The sequence below is a fragment of the Bicyclus anynana genome, chromosome 8 (genome assembly GCF_947172395.1).
Source record: "Bicyclus anynana chromosome 8, ilBicAnyn1.1, whole genome shotgun sequence".
NCBI lineage: Eukaryota > Metazoa > Arthropoda > Insecta > Lepidoptera > Nymphalidae > Bicyclus > Bicyclus anynana.
This window is the reverse complement of record NC_069090.1, coordinates 6,947,349-6,969,181: the sequence shown is the minus strand read 5'-3', so window position 1 is coordinate 6,969,181 and position 21,833 is coordinate 6,947,349. Positions and strand designations below refer to the sequence as shown.

General features: G+C 36.2%; 1 protein-coding gene across 6 annotated transcripts in view; it reads right to left on the bottom strand.

Annotated features, from left to right (window-relative positions):
- Positions 1–379: 379 nt before the first annotated feature.
- The window catches only part of LOC112047745 (protein son of sevenless), a 58,977-nt gene continuing 37,523 nt past the window's right edge, over positions 380–21,833 (bottom strand). For 5 of the 6 annotated variants that reach the window (XM_052883029.1, XM_052883033.1, XM_052883028.1 and 2 more), the window contains 13 exons: positions 21,236–21,355; positions 20,096–20,213; positions 19,526–19,597; positions 17,810–17,966; positions 17,312–17,368; positions 15,584–15,716; positions 14,833–14,956; positions 14,316–14,385; positions 11,837–11,899; positions 11,596–11,648; positions 10,832–10,908; positions 10,040–10,236; positions 380–9,197 (listed from right to left, as the gene is read on the bottom strand). In XM_052883029.1, the coding sequence (XP_052738989.1) occupies positions 9,140–9,197; positions 10,040–10,236; positions 10,832–10,908; positions 11,596–11,648; positions 11,837–11,899; positions 14,316–14,385; positions 14,833–14,956; positions 15,584–15,716; positions 17,312–17,368; positions 17,810–17,966; positions 19,526–19,597; positions 20,096–20,213; positions 21,236–21,355 (1,299 nt within the window). In that variant the 3' untranslated portion in view covers positions 380–9,139. The remainder of the gene's footprint in view (positions 9,198–10,039; positions 10,237–10,831; positions 10,909–11,595; positions 11,649–11,836; positions 11,900–14,315; positions 14,386–14,832; positions 14,957–15,583; positions 15,717–17,311; positions 17,369–17,809; positions 17,967–19,525; positions 19,598–20,095; positions 20,214–21,235; positions 21,356–21,833) is intronic. The other variant, XM_052883030.1, reaches the window with a different exon arrangement.

Genomic DNA, 21,833 nt, shown 5'->3' with positions numbered 1-21,833 from the left:
AATTACCCTTAAAAGCGTAATTTCAACTCAAAGTTTATACCTTTGCGGCGTCCGGCGAAGGGTTGCCACGATGTTGTGTCTGGTGCCCGAGGATATATCTCAACATACTAGTTGGTGGGAGGCTTCGGCCGTGGCTAGTTTCCGGCAAAGACGTACCGCCAAGCGATTTAGCGTTTCAGTATGATGTATAAAAACCGAAAGGGACGTGGATTTTCATCCTCCAACAAGTTAGCCCGCTTCTATTTTATATTGCATCATCACTTATTATCAGGTGAGACTGTAGTCAAGGGCTAACTTGTGAAGAATATAAATAAATAGGTACTGAATAAAATTATTCAAAACCGGCATTATTAAAGGGTTTGTAAAATAATACACCACATTTATAACTGTGTATATAATATGTTTCTACATTGCTCTTCATTATATTTACACCTATTATTGTATCATTTTTACATGGTTCTTAGCTAACGATAGTACAAACGCCATAGACTATAAACGCAGATTTTTAAAATCTTTTAATATTCATATAAAAACTACATGATTGTGCTACCAAAGGAACTTAATATCGATTTGCATTTAATAAAAAAAATGCCTCTACGGTCTATGGCCATTTATACCGGCCACATTAAAGTATAATAAGCAAAAGTTATTATCACGATATTTTTTTCATGTAAACTAATGGTGTTCATAATGATAGACAGAGATAACTTTCTATAAAAGTGAGACGAAAAAACGCGCAAGTCTCTCATAAGACGTTACCCCCTTCTATCACTATACAAACCAAAAATATTGCATTCCCTTATCTAAGCTTGACAAAAATATCACCGTCAATAAATTGCCTAAATCATTTCTTTCTATTGAAATCCTCTACTACAAATTAGGCTGTTTGGTCAATACCTTTGCCTTACTCAACTGAAGATACATCGAAAAACAACAATAAAACGTGTTCCGATACAATAAAATGTAGCCAAGCTTACAATATTTACAGTATAGAGTACAATCATCCGATCCACAAACGCCTAAGCGACTACATTATTGTACAATATAAACTCAATACCTACTTAACATCATAAACATGGCGACTGTACATTTGTGTTCTCATTTAAGCGTTGCGATTGGCATTTCGCCCGATCGGTTTAAGCTACTACACTGAAATAAGCCATACTACTTTAATATTTTAGTCGAGTACAAACATTTTTTGGATTTACCGCCCAAAAATCGTTCGTACCCGACTAAAATACTAAAGTAGTCCGAACTAGACCAAAGAGATGCAAGTTAAAAAAATATTACACTTCCATCTCTTTCTATCCTTATTATTATAGTTTTTGTAATCTCGAATAAAATTTACAAGGCGAAATTTCGCCTCTCTATACCTCTCATCGAATGCAAATCTCTATGACGTACACGACTTTTTACATTTTCATACATTTTAAATCTATCAAATTCAAACATACCAAACATTTTATTTAGACTATCCACCTATGTCAACATCCATTATAAATTCATTTTGCTCGTTATACATGTATATACATACATTATTTTATGTCTCTCATCCTCTACGTTAAACTCACACTCGAGAACTATACTTTTAATAAGTAATATTTGCACTGAATAAAAACGATATTACAAAAAACCTCCTCCTTTTTTGAAGTCGGTTAAAACAATTCTATGTATGCCTTTACCTACAGTATAGAAGTGAAAATTTCATCATCACCGTGATAATATCATACACATTATGATTTTATTTTAAATAATATTAGTAATATGAACTCCTTTTCGATCAATAATATACTTCACAATGACCAAACTTTATAAATAATTCCAAGCTACTTTAGCCGAAGCAAAAATACCCTAAGTACCCTAATTCATAATGTCTAGACAATGTGATGAATGTTATAGTTCAAATTATAATTATTGCATTTGCCTAAAGTAGCTCGCTATTATTTATAGTCGGGCATTATGAAAAATGCCCCAATTTGTCACTTGGTCGGTAACATCAATTCACTGCGTCACCAACTAGAACGTTATAGTGCGCTTACGTTCACTATTGCAAGCAAAGCACCTATAAACAATATAGATTACGTAAATCCTCGCCTGCGCGGTACACTGCCGTTTAATGACATTACACTGTATCTTCAGATACATTGATTTGTGGTAACAGCCATAAATAATATGCACGTCATATACTGGCATTTAAATATTTTTTTTAAAACTCAAAAACCATGAGAAATCCAAGATTAATAGAACGCTAAAAAATACTATTTCTATAGCAATCAGACAATTACTCAACAATTACTGTTTTCTATATAGTGTTTTGTCATTGCATAGCAGTACAGAGGTGCGGCGCTTCATGCCATTACACCGTATCACCAGATACAGTGTTTTGTAATAAGGCTCACAAATGAGGTCCTCGCGCGTGATTATATTCATACTAAAAATAAAGAATGCGATTTCTCAGCATTTGATGTTTTGTAGATACAGTGTTTTGACATTGCACCGTGTATGACCACAGAAGGTTACTATAGACGAGGGTGTGGTACCACGGTAACACTTTTTAATGAATGCCTCCCACCCATCTCTCTTTATCTCCTGGTGAGAACTCAGTGAAAACAAATATGTTTATTAGAGATGTAGAAACAATTCTTCTGTCTCCTTTCAACAAAATTCATATCGCTATCACATCTGGCGCCATTATGACACTAATAACTCGTTAAGATATTTTGTAACTTAAAAACATAAATATCATTTGTGATATTTTGTAGTCTGTCAATATAAACTTAAAATTTCAATTTACCCTTAAATAAAATATGAGTTAAGAACATTGATGTAAAAATATTACAGTGTTTTTTAGATATCATGGGTATGGTGACAGTTCCTTTCACTCTTGAAAGTTTGCCGCAATTTACAATAGTAGTATGTATTATGAACCCCATAAGGCAACTGTCACCGTACCCATGCTATCTGAAAAACACTTAATAAATGATATAATTTACTAAGTTGGGGTTTAAATCCAACAAGTTCGTAATCATGACCATTTCTCATGCTCAACTCAACTGAACCTTTTCAAATGCATCACTAATGTGTGTCGCTAACTTCAAGATATCATTTTAATGTCATTTTCATGTACTATAAAATTACATACATATAATACGATGGTGTTTAATACAATTTATAATAAAATAAACATTTAATAAAATTTTATCATCAAAAGCATATTTCCCATGGTCCAAAATTTCAATATGTATGCAGAAATTTATTATTGCAAATTTTATTAATTATTATTATTTTTACACACTAAATGACACCTACGTACCTACGAGTACATACAATATTCTTCTGTACAAATTGGCTTTCGGATAAATTGAACTAACTCTTAAATATAGCTAATATAATATTAATTTCAAGGATTTTAGAATTTTATATGTGTTCAAGGATTTTCGTTGTCGTCATCAACCCATATTCGGCTCACTGCTGAGCTCGAGTCTCCTCTCAGAATGAGAGGGGTTAGGCCAATAGTCCACCACGCTGGCCCAATGCGGATTGGCAGACTTCACACACGCAGAGAATTAAGATAATTCTCTGGTATGCAGGTTTCCTCACGATGTTTTCCTTCACCGATTGAGACACGTAATATTTAATTTCTTAAAATGCACACAACTGAAAAGTTGGAGATGCATGCCCCGGACCGGATTCGAACCCACACCCTCCGGAATCGGAGGCAGAGGTCATATCCACTGGGCTATCACGGCTCTCAAGGATTTTAAAGGATCAAGGATTTTAGAATTTTATATTTATTAGTACCTAATATTATTACTAGTAGTCTTAGTAACTTATTATGTATGTATGGCTCGCCTGTTCGACAATTTAATTAAGAAATTCCAACTTAAGTACGAGGTGATTAAATGGTTAGACCTACCGCTAGTATAGTGCGCGCAAGATAAGTCTGCACGCGACTAGCGGCGCAATAGGGTAGTTGACTCATATCAAATTTTTAATATAAACAATTTTAATTTCGTGTAGTACATGGAATAAGGGTCCGAAATATACCGATATCAATTAATAAAAGTTAATCATGAAATGAAACAGTTAAAATACTGTCATGGCCGACAGGCTCGTATTGTCAAAAACATATTTAAAAAAGAAAATTTTCAATATGATAATGAACTATTTAAGACCATTTAGAAAAAGTGCCAACTAGCCTATTATGTTGCCAGCTTTAGTGATCTCTTTTAACCGCCAGGAGATAGATAGAGAGAGACGTTAAGATGGCGGCAATTTTGATTAGTTCCGATTTTGACCACGCGCAAACTTATCGTGCGCGCATTTTACAATGCCAGTTAGCGGGTTTAGGCGGGTCATATTGTAATCAACTGTTCGAATTTCATATTATAATGCAAGATATTGACTAGTGATGTGCCGGATATCCGTATCTGTTGTTTTTAAAAATTATTAATTTTCTTCTTTGTAGATCTTTTTCTGTGTTGCAGTAAACTTTAAACATAACGAAAAAAATAATGTCCTGTCGTCGCGACGGGTGGACACCGATTGGCTAAGAAAGTTAACATCCGTATCTACAGATCATCCCGTAAATAATACGACATACCCAACGGGATAGCGATAGCTGACTTCAAGGCCTAATAAAATAATGAAATATATGATGACCAAAATTTTACGGATTTAGTAGGCCTTGATGTCACCTATCACCCTCTAGAGCATGGCGTACTATTTACGGGACACCCTGTAATATACGCGGTCCGCCGTAAATGGATCTGGCACATCACTAATATTGACACAACGAAATTGGTCCAATGCTATTGAATCTAATTTTCTACAATCATAAACATAAATAACATAAATTATAAGCTAGCTAACTGTTACACGGCACTTAACCTTTTATTAATATTGCTTGTTCTATGTCACACAGATTTAAAAGCTCTAATTTTATATTATTTAGTTTAGTTTTAACGACATTATTTCACGTGGCATTTAAAAATCTCTTCGCTGTTACATTTACAAAAATATATAATTTCATAATTTTCATTTCATATCACAAATTTAAGAAACGATCGTGTCTCCTAACAAACTTTCATCCCCAAAACCCTTTTCTAATTTATTTTTTGCAATAAAAGACAATTAATGTCCTACCCACATTATAATATAGACTAAGGCCTAGTTCGGACTACTTTAGTCGAGTAGTAGTTAGTATTTTAGTCGAGTACGAACGATTTTTGGGCGGTAAATCCAAAAATTGTTCCTACTTGACTAAAATACTAAGGTAGTCTGTATGGCCGGTATTATTTAAGTAGGATGCGTCATATATTTTACCAGAAACTAATACGAAACCTCATACGCATTGATCTGAACGTACCATCCGATACTGAACAAACTATAGTGATGTACTTAGAACAATAACTATTCGTTTAATTATATTATTATAACTGCTACACATTTACAAAATATTTTTGAACCAGGTTCCGATTCATATTAAATAATTTAGAATTTGAAACCAGAACTTATAATTCTGAAAGCTTATGTATACTGGGCTTCTTTTGCCATCCCGAAAAAAATTGGCATAATAAATAAATGAAATGGAATCCTATGGTATGGTTACTTCATTTATAACATTTATAAACTAGCGGATCCTGTCAAGCTTCGCTTTGACTTATGTACACTTCTTCCCTATCATACCCCAAATCTACCCCTATCCCATGTCCGTCTCATGGTCTAAGCTACCTATCCACCAATTTTCAGCCAAATCGGTTCAGCCGTTCTTGAGTTGAGCGTCGACTACGCAATCTTTTTTATAATACTTATATTTTTTGAACTTTTGTTTTTAAATAAAATGTCCGAGTTGAATCATGAAAGTTATATAAAGGTACTATCTGACGCCGCGGGGTTCCCGTAGGTATACGGGGGTAATATATAGCCTATAGCCTTCCTCGATAAATGAGCTATCAAACACTGAGAGAATTTTTCAAATCGGACCAGTAGTTTCTGAGATTAGCGCGTTCAATCAAACAAATAAACAAACTCTTCAGCTTTATAATATTAGTATAGATTGTTTCTGAAGTAATTTATTTTAGAAAGAAATAATATCAAGAAATATCCAGGAAATATCAAGGAATATCAAGAATCAATAGCCTTTTCTAACGACGGCACTTCCATTATTTTTTTTTTAAATGTAAGAACTCTTGTGTGTTAACTATAATAGTTTATGCTGTCGCGACACTTTTAAAAAAAATATATAATATAGCCTATATCACTAGGGGATAGCTTTCCAACAATGTAAGAATTTTTCAAATCGGCTCAGTAGTTGCGGAGCTTGTTCAATGCTAACAAACAATCAAATCTTTCCCCTTTACAATATTAGTATAGAAAATACCTTCCAATCTCTTTACATACAACCGACAAAAACTATAAATAAAAAAAGAAGAATAAACAATAATAAACAGGTTATTTTATAAAACAGCTATCGTAAGGAATAAGATGTACTGTATATGTCTTTTAATTTCATAATTAGGTTTTATTATACGAGAATAGACAAAAAAAAACTTTCATAATTCGTCTATCACAACGAAGATATTTTTTTCGCGATGACAAATTCACCCAGTACATTCTACGTAAGCGTAATATGCGAGCTACGTTAATACCTACCTACATATATTTTATATGTACAATGTACATATTGTGATTTTATTATATAATAAATGTTAATGATCCCTTAACTCGATATTATCATGTTGAAACTTCGGCGTCTTTTGATCCATGAGTAACTAAACTCCGCGCCACCAAAGAAGTCGCGCGGCTAAATCCTGAACTAAAATTGACAGCGCCATACACAAATGACCATAAGACCGCCATTACCAAATGAGTTTGCGCCAGCAAGACATTAGCGCCGCGACTACGGGACTTGTTTCGTGGCGCGGAGTCTATAAAATAATTCAGTTGAGTAAACTGACATTTACAGTGTTACCAATTTAATAAGCAATCAATCTAAATTTGTTTTTCCGATTCATTGTTATAGTTTAGATCAGCAATGAACTGAATTAATAAACGGAATTGGATGATTATGGTAACATTATATTGCAAAGTGACATTGACAGTGACAACTGACACTTGTCAGTTTACTCCAGTGGATTAATATTTGCATTTTAGTTTTTCTTTCACTAAGTATACACATCATTATTACATATAATTTTCTTTTTACGTAATAATTTTATTACTATTTTTACAATTTATATTGTAAAACATAAGGCTACGGCACGGCTTGGTGATGTTTCGCCCAGTAGACATCCTACACCATATATGAGAATATAATTTTTTATATATTATGGATTTCAAAGAGCGTGTCATTCGTGGGTTATATTGGCTGAATAATAATTATTATTCAATAGTCCTACATCACATTTTATAAAGGCTGAAACTTCGTCAGCCCACGATTCTACTATAGCTAAGTATGATGTTTGGCTTTTACGCAATTTCTTGATTCGGTCGCCGCGCTCAAAGTCCGCGATAAAAGCTATGCAATAGCTTAAAAAAACGTTTTACACTCGGACAGTTGAGCCTTCATTACATGAGGTATGTTTCGCTATCGACTACTTTAAGTTTTTACTGAAAAAATAAAAAAAAAATCTTTTTTTCTTTCTTTCTTTCATATTCCATCCACACGGTTTCACCCGTGTAGTCTCCGTTCGCAAGAGTACGGGGATAAAATATAGCATATGACATTCATAAATAACGTGGCTTACTAGTGGTAAAAGAATTTTCAAAATCTGTTCAGTAGATTGAGAGATTACCCCCTACAACACGTACCTATTTATATTCATGGAAAGGCATTTCAAAATATATTATTTTTATATGCTTATGTATTTTGTTTTAGCTCATTTCGATGTGACAGTTTTCTAACGTAACTCTACCTTACTCGTAACTCTCATAAAATCGTTTTTATTTACCGTTCGTTTCGTATAGCATGGTGCGGGTGACAGTTCGTTTCGCTCTTGAAAGTTGGCCGCGTTTCGCGATAATAGTACGTATTATGGATGTCATAAGGCAACTGTCACCGTACCCATGCTATCTGAAAAACACTATAGTATAAAATTAATATTCCGTGTAGTGGGCGAGAAATCTAAATTCAATTCACTACAAAAAATAGAGCACATTTGTACAACATACATCTACTTAATTATTATTTTACTATTGTTTATTGGCACTGCACAGGTATCTTAATGTATAATTACTATTAATTGCCGAGAAATTTTAAGAAACAACGAGTTAATGGCTAAATAATGACAGTGTAGTGTCTTTGTAACATGGAAATCACAAATCGATCGAATAATTTAATCCAATCATTTATAGTGACGTCCGCTCATAACGGTGGTCGATGCACGACTGACTCACCCGATGGACGACTTATACAATAGACTTAGTGAGGGTAGTTCAACATAAACTTCAGAGAGCTTTTTTTTTTGGAAACGCCAGTAGGAGAAAGCATGTATCTATCAATACGAAGTCTATTACTTAGGTAGTAAATATATGAAAGCTGATAGCATTTCTGCTGTATATGCTAATGGCATTTATGTGTGACTCACACGTAAATGGCGTTAGCAGTTGACAGGTGCGTTGGCGTTTAGTATAGTCTATAGTCCAATTAGAGTATGTTCTGAGTAGTGTATCCTGTTTCTAGGGACATACGAAACAAAGGAAACTGTCCATTTTCAGCCCAGCAGCCGCAACAAAAAAAATTATCACGAAAATAATAAATCACAGCTGTTGTTTATTATTTATTATTTTTTGTTGGAATCGTGCATTTTATAATGTACTTTACGTGATTATGAAACTAAAATTAAACCAGTCTAAAATTGATATAATTTTATATATAATGACGCTAATTTTAATATGGTAACGGTTCATTTATCTGGACCTAGTGATGTATAAAAAAGTCCTCTTTCCTGTGGCTCTAGAATCAGAATACGCGATACGCTTTCACTTAGACCATACTGTGCATAAGTAATTTAAACCAAGTTTTTAATATGCATGTTTTGGAAAACAGTAAATCATGGCGATGATAGTCAGCGGGGATGGTAGATATTACAATTATTATCATAATGCGTGTGTGGTTAGTTACATTTTGTACTGAGTACTACGTGCGCGGCGCGACGGCCGCTGCGGCGGGCTTGGGTGGTAGTTTCGGCGCTAACCTGTAAAGGAAACGTCCTTTCTTATTATTTTTTTCGTAAAGAGTGGGGAGTTAGAGAGGGGGTACCGATCGGTTGGCGGGAACGACTTACGATATAACGCACTCGTCGTACGGGCTTCAGTATGCTCGTGGCGTTCGAGCCGTCCACATTTCTTGTTGTGTAATTCTTTATGGGTAACTTGGAATAGGTGGGGAGAGTAACTTGAGTGGAAAAGCGGAGTGTTTGTTAACAGTCAAAAGCACCTTTAACCCTACACATCACGTTCACAAGTGCGTGACTCTACTCAAGGTCATTCTCTGCCTTTCTAGGTTCTTATTTTAGTTACATTTAATTTAATTAAGTTGTCCTGACAAATATTGTGAATCATAACCTTTGGTTTTCTTATTTTTGTAATCCATTTCTGAGTCTGCTAAATATATATGAAAAGCCGAACGGAAAATAAACAAACTTACTTAAATACGCAAAATCGATGAACTTAAATATACGCTACATAAATACATATATATGCACTGGGCGGAGTATATGTATATTTTATATTCTTTACAAGTTAGCCCTTGACTGCAATCTCACCTGATGGTAAGTGAGATGCAATCTATGATGGAAGCGGGCTAACTTGTTAGGCGTAGGATGAAAATTCACACCCTTATCGGTTGTGTTGTATTCGGTTTGCACGAAAAAGTAGTTGTGTTGTATTCCTTTACACGAAAGAAGTCATCCACACTAATGTCTTAATGGCGCTCGTTGTCATTTGGTAATTGCGGTCAGTCAATTTTAGTTCAGGTTTTAGCCGCGGGACTTCTTTCATGAAAAGGACTCTACACGGCACCGACATGTATACTTACGCGGCAGTGTGTCTCCTTTGTAGCAACGCGGAGGAGGCGGGTCGCAGCAACTCGGGCGGCGGCGGCGGGCGCGGCGGCAGGGGGGGCGGCGTGCTGGACATGGGGGGCGGCACGGGGGGTGCGGGGGGCGCGGGGCCGGCGGGGGACGCGCCCGACGGCGACCCGTCCGCGCCGTGCACCGTGCAGCACCATGACGACTGGGGGTTCAAAATAAAAAAAAAAACATTTATTTCAAGTAGGCGCAGGCGCAAAACCAAGCAAGAGTATAGTGCAAGAGTATATATAGTGCATACCCTTATATACTATATACTATACTATACTCTGCAACATCCCATATATACTATATTTACATACTATTATCCCCACTAGGTGGATTGAGGATATCAAGCGGGTTGCAGGGTGCCGCTGGATGCTGGCGGCTCGAGACAGTTGTACTTGGAGGTCCATGCAAGAGGCTCATGTCCAGCTGATAAGGTATATACTATTACTATACAGTATATATATATTGTTCGGGAGTATTTCCCACAACTTCAAAGTGTTGACAAGTCCACTTATATAATAATGCGGTAATCATATAAGTGAATCGCTAAATATGCTAAGCGTAAATCTCGAGAACGGCTAAAGCGATTTTGAGCTGAGGTAATTCTTTTTATAGAATATTCCTTGAAGTACGACGATGGTTTTTACGGAGTTTCTTTTTAGGGTAGGGTAGGGGAAGGGTAGGGGTAGGGAAGAAGCGCACATGAGTCAAAGCGAAGCATAACCGATGATGATAGATAACGTCCAACTTACTCCAAGGTGTGGAGTGTGCGGTGCTGTGGAATCCCTTCTCTTTCGCGGAGGTAATGGAGGAGGCGCTGTCCCGTCCGCTGGAACAGACATACAAACGATCACATCTATACTAGTATTATAAAGTTGAAGAGTTTGTTTGGTTGAACGTGCTAATTTCAGGAACTACCGGTCCGACTTGAAAAATTCTTTCAGTGTTAGATAGCCCATTTTTCGAGAAAGGCTATATAGGCTATATTTTATCACCGTATTCTTGCAGGAAGGGGAACCACGCGGGTAAAGCCGCGCAGCGTCTACTAGTATATCACATATCAACATCAAGCCTAGTCTTTTATTTTATTAACAAACACGCACATTTTTTTTTATTTTATCAACAAAGCACGCAAGCACAGCCGCGCGCTGAATAATAAGTATTTTGTAATTGATGACAAACCTAACGTTGTAAGAATAGATAAGAGTAATAGGTGAATAAAACGGTAGGCTATTAATTTTGTTCGAACTGAATTGCGCCTTATTGTGTCGTAGCGAGAGTCGCTATTTATTTAAATGAAGTCGCAGATTGAATCTTCTGTACTTGTACATATGTATTCTGTGGTCCGGGGAAGTATTTGTACTACTGTGAATTTTGAATTCATGACCTTTTGGTGTTGAATCTGACTCTTTAACTGCTATTAAAGCTTTATTCAATTACTTGTCAATGTATCGTAACCTAACTACGTCATAAGTCTAGACTCTAGAGGGTGGGTCAGTTATAAAAATATACTCACAATTGAAATGCGCTGAAGGAGACGTGGTTGTGGAGGGAAAATTGAACGCCGCTCTGGAAATAACAAATATAATTTCAATTCACGTATCTAGCAAATATTAACACTACTAACTAAAAACAAAGAACTGCAATTTTTCTAAAAGGAATTTTGCAAATAGCGTTTGTTATGGAACAAAACACTACATAAAAATGCCTTTGACACATGGCAACATTGTCAAAAAGATATTTTTCAAAATAATTACCTGTCGTGAGGACTGATCGGCGGCGCGGGTGCTGGAGATCTCTTAGGGGACATGGCGGGACTTCTGCGGACAGGTCAATGTGGCATTAAGTAATATTAAATGGCGACTGACCCACTCCCACGGGAATGAAGTTTCCGCGGTTGAAACCGCGGGGCATATGCTACAGTGCGTTTCATGTAGGATGGTGCGGGTGACGGTTCGTTCCAAAAGTTGAAACTTAGCCGCGATTCACGATAATATTAAGAACGTTATACAGGCGACTGTCACCGTACCCATGCTATCTTAAAAACACTTTAGCGCTTTATATTTTGACGGAAGTATCTTTTGCTGGACGAAATTAGCGAGCAAAAGTGGTTTGCTTACTGATTTGGTCGAGCAAAATTCGAAAAAAATGAAAATCAATTCGAATTTTCTACGATATTAGGACAAAGTACAATTATATTTATGTAATTTATTGAGCTATAAGTTTTTTTTATGAAAGTTAAGAAACTAAATTAGCTCTTAGTCTTTATTATGTTAATTAACCGTTGGTTTAATTGAATAATCTAATCTAAAATTCACTCACAACAACTTCAAATTTTTATATTTTTTATTATTTCATGCCATACCATTACAATATTTTATACTACCAGTAACAGTTACTTGGTCCCGCAACATAAAGATGGATTTTTGTTATAATTTTCAATAACGTCAAATTAAAAACAAGTATTTTGAAATTGTATTACAAATATTTATAATTTGGGAAAATATAAAATTCTTTACCCGATGTAAATGTCCACAGCAAACAAATCACCAGTATGTTCTACGCAAATGGTATGGCATATCTAACGGTAATCTCTCACTGAAATCGATACCCGACCAAATGTCCTATCACTCCGCTATCGTGTGGCGGGTATTCCACATGGTGTTGCAATGACTGTCTCGAGTTACATTTTTAAAAATACATTTTGATTACGATTCCTACTTAATTACAGGCGTAACTTTGCGGAAGTTAATTATAAACACTGAATAATTGATCCACGGAGCAAAAAATAAAATTCTCGACATATTTACTATAATACTTAGAAATCAGAACATTTTCACAAGATGTTAAATGGATTAAGACTCCATAATGCTATTAAATTATAAATAGTTGAAGTAGAAGAAAGAAAATTAAGGGCCATTTTCACCTCTTTCTGATAAGTTAGTCCAAACGAAAGTTATTGATTTCTTATTTTCATAAAGTGACAAAGGCAATATTTGTGAATAAGCTATTCATCCAACACTTATCAGAAAATAGTAAAACCAGCTCATAGTATTTAATATATTAGATAATAGCTCAGACCAATTGTAGAAGGACTTGTATCACACTCATAGTCACGAGCAAAATTGTCTGTCATTTTCTGAGTAAAACGAGCTTAGATTTAGTATATATCTTATACTAAACTAGAAGTTTTTGCCCGTTTTTTACACCATTCAACTACACAAAAACATTTTTACGGAGCTCTTTAATCGACGAACACGATTACAACTATCTAACATCGATTCTATAGAGACAGTTTTTACAATCGCATTAAATCGTTGATCACATACTTTGACAGAAAAGTAACGTCTAGCGAGGCAGGTACTATACAATAATTGGTCTGAGGATAATAGTTATCAACTCCTGAACATATTTTATTTAATATTTTAGATAGGCTGCCGTATAATATGTTTGTTCTAAAGTTAATTAAATAAATAAAGTTCATATATTTGCCCATCTCATTATTTATTGGTCTCCAGATCCAATTCAATAAATAGAGTCTACTAATATTATAAAGAGGTAGAGTTTGTAAGATTTAGTTAGTTAACTCTGGATCTACTGAACCGATTTAAAAAATAATTTTAATACTAAAAGCCACATTGTTTGTGAGTGTAATAGGCTATATTTTATCCCCTTATTTTGACAGCAACGGGAACTACGCGGGTGAAACCGCAGGACGTCGGCTAGTAATTCAAATTCAAAATTCATTTATTTAAATTAGGCTTAGTTTACAAGCACTTTTGAAATGTCAGGATTATGTACTTAACTTAATTTAATCCAATGATGGTAATCGAAAACTTAAAATTAAAGTTACTAGGGTTCCAAACGCGCCCTGGTCCGAGAAGAGCCCACAACAAATTCAGCCAAGGTTTATTTTTTTTTTTGTTTACCAGTATTTTACAAACTTAATTAAAATTAAGCACACAGTCGTACAGTTTAAAACCAAGCTTTTTTATCATTTATATAATCATTAGCATTAGTCTATACTAATATTATAAAGCTGAAGAGTTTGTTTGTTTGTTTGATTGAACGCGCTAATCTCTGGAACTACTGGTCCGATTTGAAAAATTCTTTCAGTGTTAGATAGCCCATTTATCGAGGAAGGCTATAGGCTATATTATCCCTGTATTCCTACGGGAACTGGAACCACGCGGGTGAAACCGCGCGGCATCAGCTAGTATAAAATATAACTCTTACTTGAACAAATCGTGGTGCTTCGGACTCTGCAAAGGTCTGTCAGGCGGCTCGGGAGGTACTTCGCTTATCGCTGGAAAAAAATGTGAAATTTAGATCACAAACCCGATGTAAATCCTGTAAATGTTATAACTGTGAGCCGTGTTGGCCCAGTTGATATGACCTTTGCCTTCAATTCGGAGGACGTAAGTTCGAATCCGGCCCGGGGAATGCACCTCCAACTTTTCAATTTTGTGCATTTTAAAAAATTAAATATCACGTCTCAAACGGTGAAGGAAAAACATCGTGAGGAAACCTGCATACCTGAGAAATTTCTCAATTCTCTAGGTGTGTGAAGTCTGTCAATCCGCATTGGGCCAGCGTGGTGGACTATATTAGTATGATGATGATGATGATACCTGAGAATTTTCTTAATTTTCTGCGCATTGGGCCAGCGTGGTCGACTGTTGGCTTAACCCCTCTTATTCTGAGAGGAGGTTTGTGCTCAACAGTGAGCCGATGATGCTAATCATGATCTCACCTGTGTGCGGTGAGGGGGGCCGCCTGGGCACCACAGGGGGCGCCTCGCTGTCGTTCGGGAGGCTCGGCGGCAGGGGAGGTATCGCGCCGGTGAGGAAACGGGGAAACAGCGGAGGCACGGGCTCCTGTTGATAAACTTACACTTTAATGTATATTTTAAAAATCCGAAAAAAAAATGAATTATTTATCCTTTTAATTTTGACGCGTAATAGGTACTCAGACCAATTATAGGAGGACCTGTATCGCAGTCAAAGTCACGAACAAATTTTTTTTTTTTGGTATTTAGATTTGGTAAATATCTTGCCCGTTTTTTACACAATTCAATTACACGAAAGTATTTTTACGGAGCTTTTTAACCGACGAACACGATTACAACTATTTAACATCGATTCTATAGAGACAGTTTTTATAATCGCATTAGATCGTTGATCATATACTTTGACAGAAAAGTAACTTCTAGCGAGGCAGGTCCTATACAATAATTGGTCTGAGAATAGGTAGAATGTGTTTGTATTTCTAAAGCAAAGAGATTATTAAAGAAAAACAGTAAGTGTACATTAATTTCAACGGGAGTAACAATAGAAAACTTTTTGTCTTTTTTTTTGTTTTTCTCAATTGGTTTCTTTAACTATTACAAAATCAAAAATCTCTCTCCTTTACAAAAAAATACATTATTATTTTTAAATTCCTTACAAATACGTGTTTACGTTTACGCAATCGTCACTAGGCACTCTGTACTGGGTGATACATACCTTCGGCTGTGGCGGGTCGACGGTGGCGGGCTTCTTGTGTTGCAGGTGGTCGAGCGTGCGCGTGCAGAACGAGTCCGAGTCGGCCGTCGGGCCGCGCGGGGACAGCGTCTTGCGCGACCCGCTGTTCCATTTGCTGCACAAACAAGTAACCAATATAAACAGGGTGAATTTAAATATAAGATTTTTTTTAACTATTCGCTGCCCGCGATTATTTTTCTGTCTGTCTGTTTTCGCGTCTGCTTTGAAGAAGCCGACAGTCAAGGAATGCGGTTTTAATCTACCGTTGTGAGCCATTTAAAAATTCTTTATGTTCCTCTATCGCGCGGAGCATGATACTGTGCTCGCCTATTGCCCTTAGTTTACTTTATATTTTTTTACGTTTCACGTAACGGATACGATTACACTTTAACCTTTTGACTCCTAAATGGACGACCGGCGACCGGTCGTCCATTTAGGAGTTTTTTTTTAATTACCACGGAAAAACCAACCTATTTGCGTTCCAAGATTCAATGGGCACATGACAAAAATAAACGCGGTGCAAGAGGAGGAGCGCCTCGAATCTCCATGGCGCAACATAGAACTGCCGCGTTTCGGGGCTCTTTTAAGTTTTCGGCTAGCAAGATATGGAACGATATTCCTCCCCCGGTACGTACTCTTAAATCCAGCATTGCATTTAAAAAGACAGTAAAAAAATATTTCCTAGAAAAACAAAAAAAATCACAATAAAGGCCGAAACAAAAAAAAAAAAAAAAAAACCGGTGACTACAATAAAAAAATGGGGATGTATGTCATAATAATGAGACTGTTTCGTTATCCTTACTGCTATGCTTAGCTTTCAAATTTTAATGAAATGTACCTAAAAAATTCATTTACTGCAAGTTAAAGAGTAGGTATATGTTTTTTATGGAAATTAGGATATGGTTGTTTACAATTTATTCCTTTTGATTTTCTTTCTTTTCATTTATTTTTGTTATATTTCCTATCCAGTTATATATTTTAAGTTACTGTATTATATTATTTAATTTAGTCAAATTGGTATCCAACCGTTATCCTATCGTGTCGTGACGCCACCAAAGGTTGCGCCTGAAAATCAGCGCTGCAGTTGCAAACACTGCAGCATTATGCTGAGGCAGTAACCTTTTTAGCTGATGAAACTTAATGATTATCTGTATAGATTAACATGAATGTAAGTAATGTAGATTTAATAATTGTAACATAAGTGTAATCTAGATATAAGAAGAGACCGCACGCCAGGGAGCAAAGCTCTGCATAGCCACTACCCAAGGTGTGCAGTACTTTTGTAAACTTTTGTCTTACTTTAATCATGTGTTAATTTTTTTCATTGTTTTTTTTTTATTTATTTCATATTGTATGTTTGTGTTGTAATCAGCTAAATAAAACATTTTATTATTATTATTATTATTTAGGAGTCAAAAGGTTTAAGTAAAAGAAAGCCCTTGAACAAAAATCACCTGTGAAATGAACGAACGTGAATGACGCTTAGAAGGCTGTTACTTTAGCAGAAAATAACTCTGAGCACTATGCCGTCATTTCTGAGCGGTACTGTGGTGAGTACGCTAGTGAAGAGTAAGGCTTGCGACCCTGTACGGCATGACTAGTAATTTATACTCTCATTTTTAATTTGTTTGTTGGTAAACAGTACTTATCAAGAATGGCTGTATTATAGGTACTGGAAGAATAAGGCAGAGGTAGAAAATATCAACTAACCTTGGCGAATGATTATCTCTCGGCGAAGGTGGCTCGTCTTTAGTGGACCCACTGTGCCTGTGAGAAGAGTTAATTAAATATATAATCAATACATATAAATGAAATTGAAGTGTGTGTCTCTGTGAATAGAATTGATTACATCATCAATACATATAAATAAAATTGAAGTGTCTGTCTGCGATATAAAAATAACTGTCTTCCCAAATGTTTTCCAATTATTTACACGTTATTAAACATAAACTCTGTTTTTCAAAATTTTCATTTGTTAGTCTATCTGTTTAAATTAATTGTATCCAACCTTCAAGGTTTTTGAAGAAATTGGCACGTGTGCGTTGGGATTAGTTTGCAAGCAAAATTAAAATTTCACAAATTATAATTGGATTTTTAATAGCAATTTTAAAAGCGAGGTTATTTTCAAGCCTATATATAATATTATCCCCGTATTAATACAGGAACCACGCGAAAGAATTTACTAATAAATAATATTGCGGATGTTACCTATTCAACGAGGTAGTGGACCTGGTCTTATCGAACAGCTTCCACCCTTGCTCAAACAGGCTTAGCTGGCTGAGCTGGCTCAATTGTCCCAGTGAGGTGGAGCGGTCGGCAGAGTGTTCCAGAGGACTGGTCAGTGGAGCTTTATCGTCCTTTGAACCTGCGTATAAAATTAACAATATGTACACTGAGTCCACTAGAACTGCAGCAAGTTATAAATAGTGGTAAAATGAACACGATATTCATTTAACCCACATATCGTGTCGAAATTTATCAAATTCTATGTAACGGTTAAGATATATTTTTCTTTAAACCACATTTATACGATGGACCTGGCAACCGCACAGTGAATCCATGGAATTGAGGTTTAGTAGTTTAGGAGTCCATTGAGGACAAACATTGTGACACGAGATTTATATATATTAAGATTATTAAACAGAAGAGTTTGTTTGTTTTCATGAACGCGTTAATCTCGGGAACTACTGGTCCGATTTGAAAAATTAAATGGAATTGAATTTTTCAATACTTAAAAGTCTGTTAATAAATTACTTGAGAAATGCACTAAGCATTTGCAGGCAAGCATACTTTATACACTGTCTATATACAATATATTGTATATAGACAGTGTATATATACACTGAATGTAGCAAATAATACAGGACAAAGATATGTAATTTCTTAAAAATGGGTGAAACTGACTAAACGCCGAAAGGAAAAGTATAATAACATTAATTGTTTATTTATTCACAAGTAACAGTTTGTTGCGAGAAAATCCATGTGCAGTCACCTGATGGTATGTGATTACCAGTGGCGCTAACATGCAACCAAGTGAATAGAAATAGATAAAATATCGTCCAATGACGGCGGAGTTGTCTTAGTCCCATCTCTTACGTCCAAACGCAATGAAAAAGATGGCTTGGTTGAAATTTGTCTATATCTGTTCACAAGATTATCTCGTTGGTCGCATGTTAGCGCCACTGCTGTAAATACTACTAGAACTAGACTGCTAGAAATACTACTAGAAATACTACTAGACCTTGGCTTGGAAGGATTTGACCTTTGTTTGTTTGACATTGATCGAGCAAAGGTTATACATGATTCACAACATTTTTCAGGACAATTTAATTAACAAATCAAAGTGTAACCAAAATAAGACCCTAGAATGGAAGAGAATGACCTTGAGTGGAGTCACGAACTTGTGATCGCTAGATGTAAGGCGCCTTTGACAGTTAACTAACACTTCCCCATTCCACTCAAGTCACTCTCCCCGCCTATCCCAAGTAACCCAAAAAGAATTATACAACAAGAAATGGCTTGAACACTACGAGCATATTGCAGCCGGCCGTACGACGTGCGCCTTATATCGCAAGTCGTTACCGCCAACCGATCGCTACCCCTCTCTAACTCCCTATTCTTTACGGAAACAAGTCGCGCCACCTAGCGTTGGCACGAGCCAACACGAGATCGAGCGACGTCCAATGATCCGTCTTAAATTACTATTTCCTACACTATATTAAAATTGTTAGGTAATACCATAGTGGCAAGTTGGTCCCACTAAATTCCTCAAAAATATTAAAATGGATTACATATTTTGTTATTAACTTTCATAAAAAATATATATAAACCTTAAATGTTAAGCTACTAATCGAACCCAGTACTATTTTGAATGCACTGCTGTAGGAGTAGATTAGTATACAGAGAAAATAAGTGTGAAATTACCGTGATCGTTGACATTTAGCGACGCGACAGACGCACCGTCCCATCCGCTCGTCGGCGACAGTTGCGCGACACCTGTGATGTATAATAATTTATCATCATCATCATTAAAAACCTATATTCGGCTCACTGCTGATAACGAGTCTCCTCTCAGAATGACAGGGTTTAGGTCAGTAGTTCACTACGCTGGCCTAATGCGGATTGACAGACTTGAAGTTCATTTATTGACAGACTTGACACACCTAGAGAATTAATTAAAATAAATCTCAGGTATGCAGGTTTCCTCATGATGGTTTGCGACACGTGATATTTAATTTCTTAAAATGCACATAACTGAAATGTTGATGGTGCATGCCCCGGACCGAAAATCATATCCACTGGGCTATCACGGCTGAATAATCAGCCGTGATAGCCCAGTGGATATGATTTTTTCCTCCGATTTCGGAGGACATAGGTTCAAATTCGGTCCGGGGTCATGAGGAAACCTGCATACCTGAGATTTATTTTAATTAATTCTCTAGGTGTGTCAAGTCTGTCAATAAATGAACTTTGACATTGACAATGGATACTCACTAGACGTGTCATCCGACATTGAGGATATGGACGAGGTGGACTCCCTGTGGTTTTGTGTTTCGTGCAATCTCCGTGACACCTTCACAGGCTTTAGAGACAGGTCTGGATATTTTCGAGGCTAAAACAAACCACACTAATGTTATAGAGCCAAAATTAAGTGTATGTTGATTATTCCTTCAAATCGCAACTTCTGAATCGATTCGGCTGAAATTTGGCATAGAGATTTGGAAAAGTAATGGGTCATTTAAAAAAGGCTGATAATGATGATGGTAATCATAAATGGTATTCCTATACAGAATTATAGATAGAAACGAAAGTGTAATTTAATAAATAATTTAAAGTTAGACATTTGTTATACACACTGCAAATATGCTGAAACCTTTCCAGCTATAGCAAATAAATATTAAGACCTAATAAATGACTTAGTTTGTACGCCGTAGAAGTAGGTGCGAGAGAATTACCAGCAAAATCTCTCTATAAATTTGCTTAAAGACCTTTGCTTCTAGAGCTGCAGCATTGAATATACTATAGAATATAATATAGAATTGGTATTCAAAGCTGCGCTAGTAAGATCTTACCAAATTTGGCTGGGCAGGGAGAACAACACGAGCTGAGATGGGGAGGTTTAACCAACTGTCAAGGAATTCCTTAACCCTACATCCATTGGTCACAAGTCCGGGACTTTGCTCGGAGTTTTTCTCTCTGCCACGCGATGGACTCTACACCCGCCCTATGTGGCTTTACGGATCACGAGGTCCTAGTTTCAACTCCTAGGTATTATCATTTTTCTTTTTCTAAGAAATTCTAGTTAAATTCTCAGCCTCTGAGGTGAGAGGTAATGGTGGTATACCCCCGTGCCTCGGAGAGCACGTTAAACCCGGTCATCAATTAATCATTAACATCATATAGCGGCCATTACAGAATCATTTATCACCGTAAAGCACGCCAACTTTATTAGAGCAGCGTGGTGGGTCTAAGCCCCATTTCTCCTATCCTATAAAGTACTGTAGTAGGCTCTTAAAATAAACTCATTGTTTGTCAAACGCTTCAAGCAAAGTTGCAAATTGTTTGGGACATTTGGTTTGACAAAAAATTTGGTCATTACAAGGTCCTTTAACCCATAACATTAAACTGTCTCACCACTTTAGTCAAAGGTTTGGTGGAATTCCTCGGCTCTATCTCCAGGCTTTTGTCGTACAGGTAATTCGTGACCTGGTTGTCGTTCATATCGGGAAACGGGTCCAAGGTTTCTAGAAATGCCTGAGGACAAATACAAATACAATACATCACAAGCCCTCCGGCCCTATTACAAATGATTACTTCAGGTCACAACCGGAAAGCAGATACGCGCGCGGCCAGAAGCCGCGCATACGTACTTATACGTACAGACAGCCTTTGATGAGTCTATTTACTAACAAAGAAATTAAAAATGAAGGTAGTAAACTCGTGTAATTTAATAACTTATTTATATTAACCATATCTAATTGTTCTAAGCTTATTAATCAAATTTGTTTTCATTAATTTAAGAACAAGTAAATTATAATTCTTATTAGGTGTGAAATTACTAGTGATTTATACCCTCATTTTTAATTTGTTTGTTGGTAAACAGTACTCATCAAGACAGGCTGTAGTATAGGTCAAATACCCGACCAAAGACCGGGTAGGCGAAGTCAACTCCGCCGCCATTGGTCGATATTCCGTCTATTACTCTTCATTTAGTCATGTTAGTACCACTCAA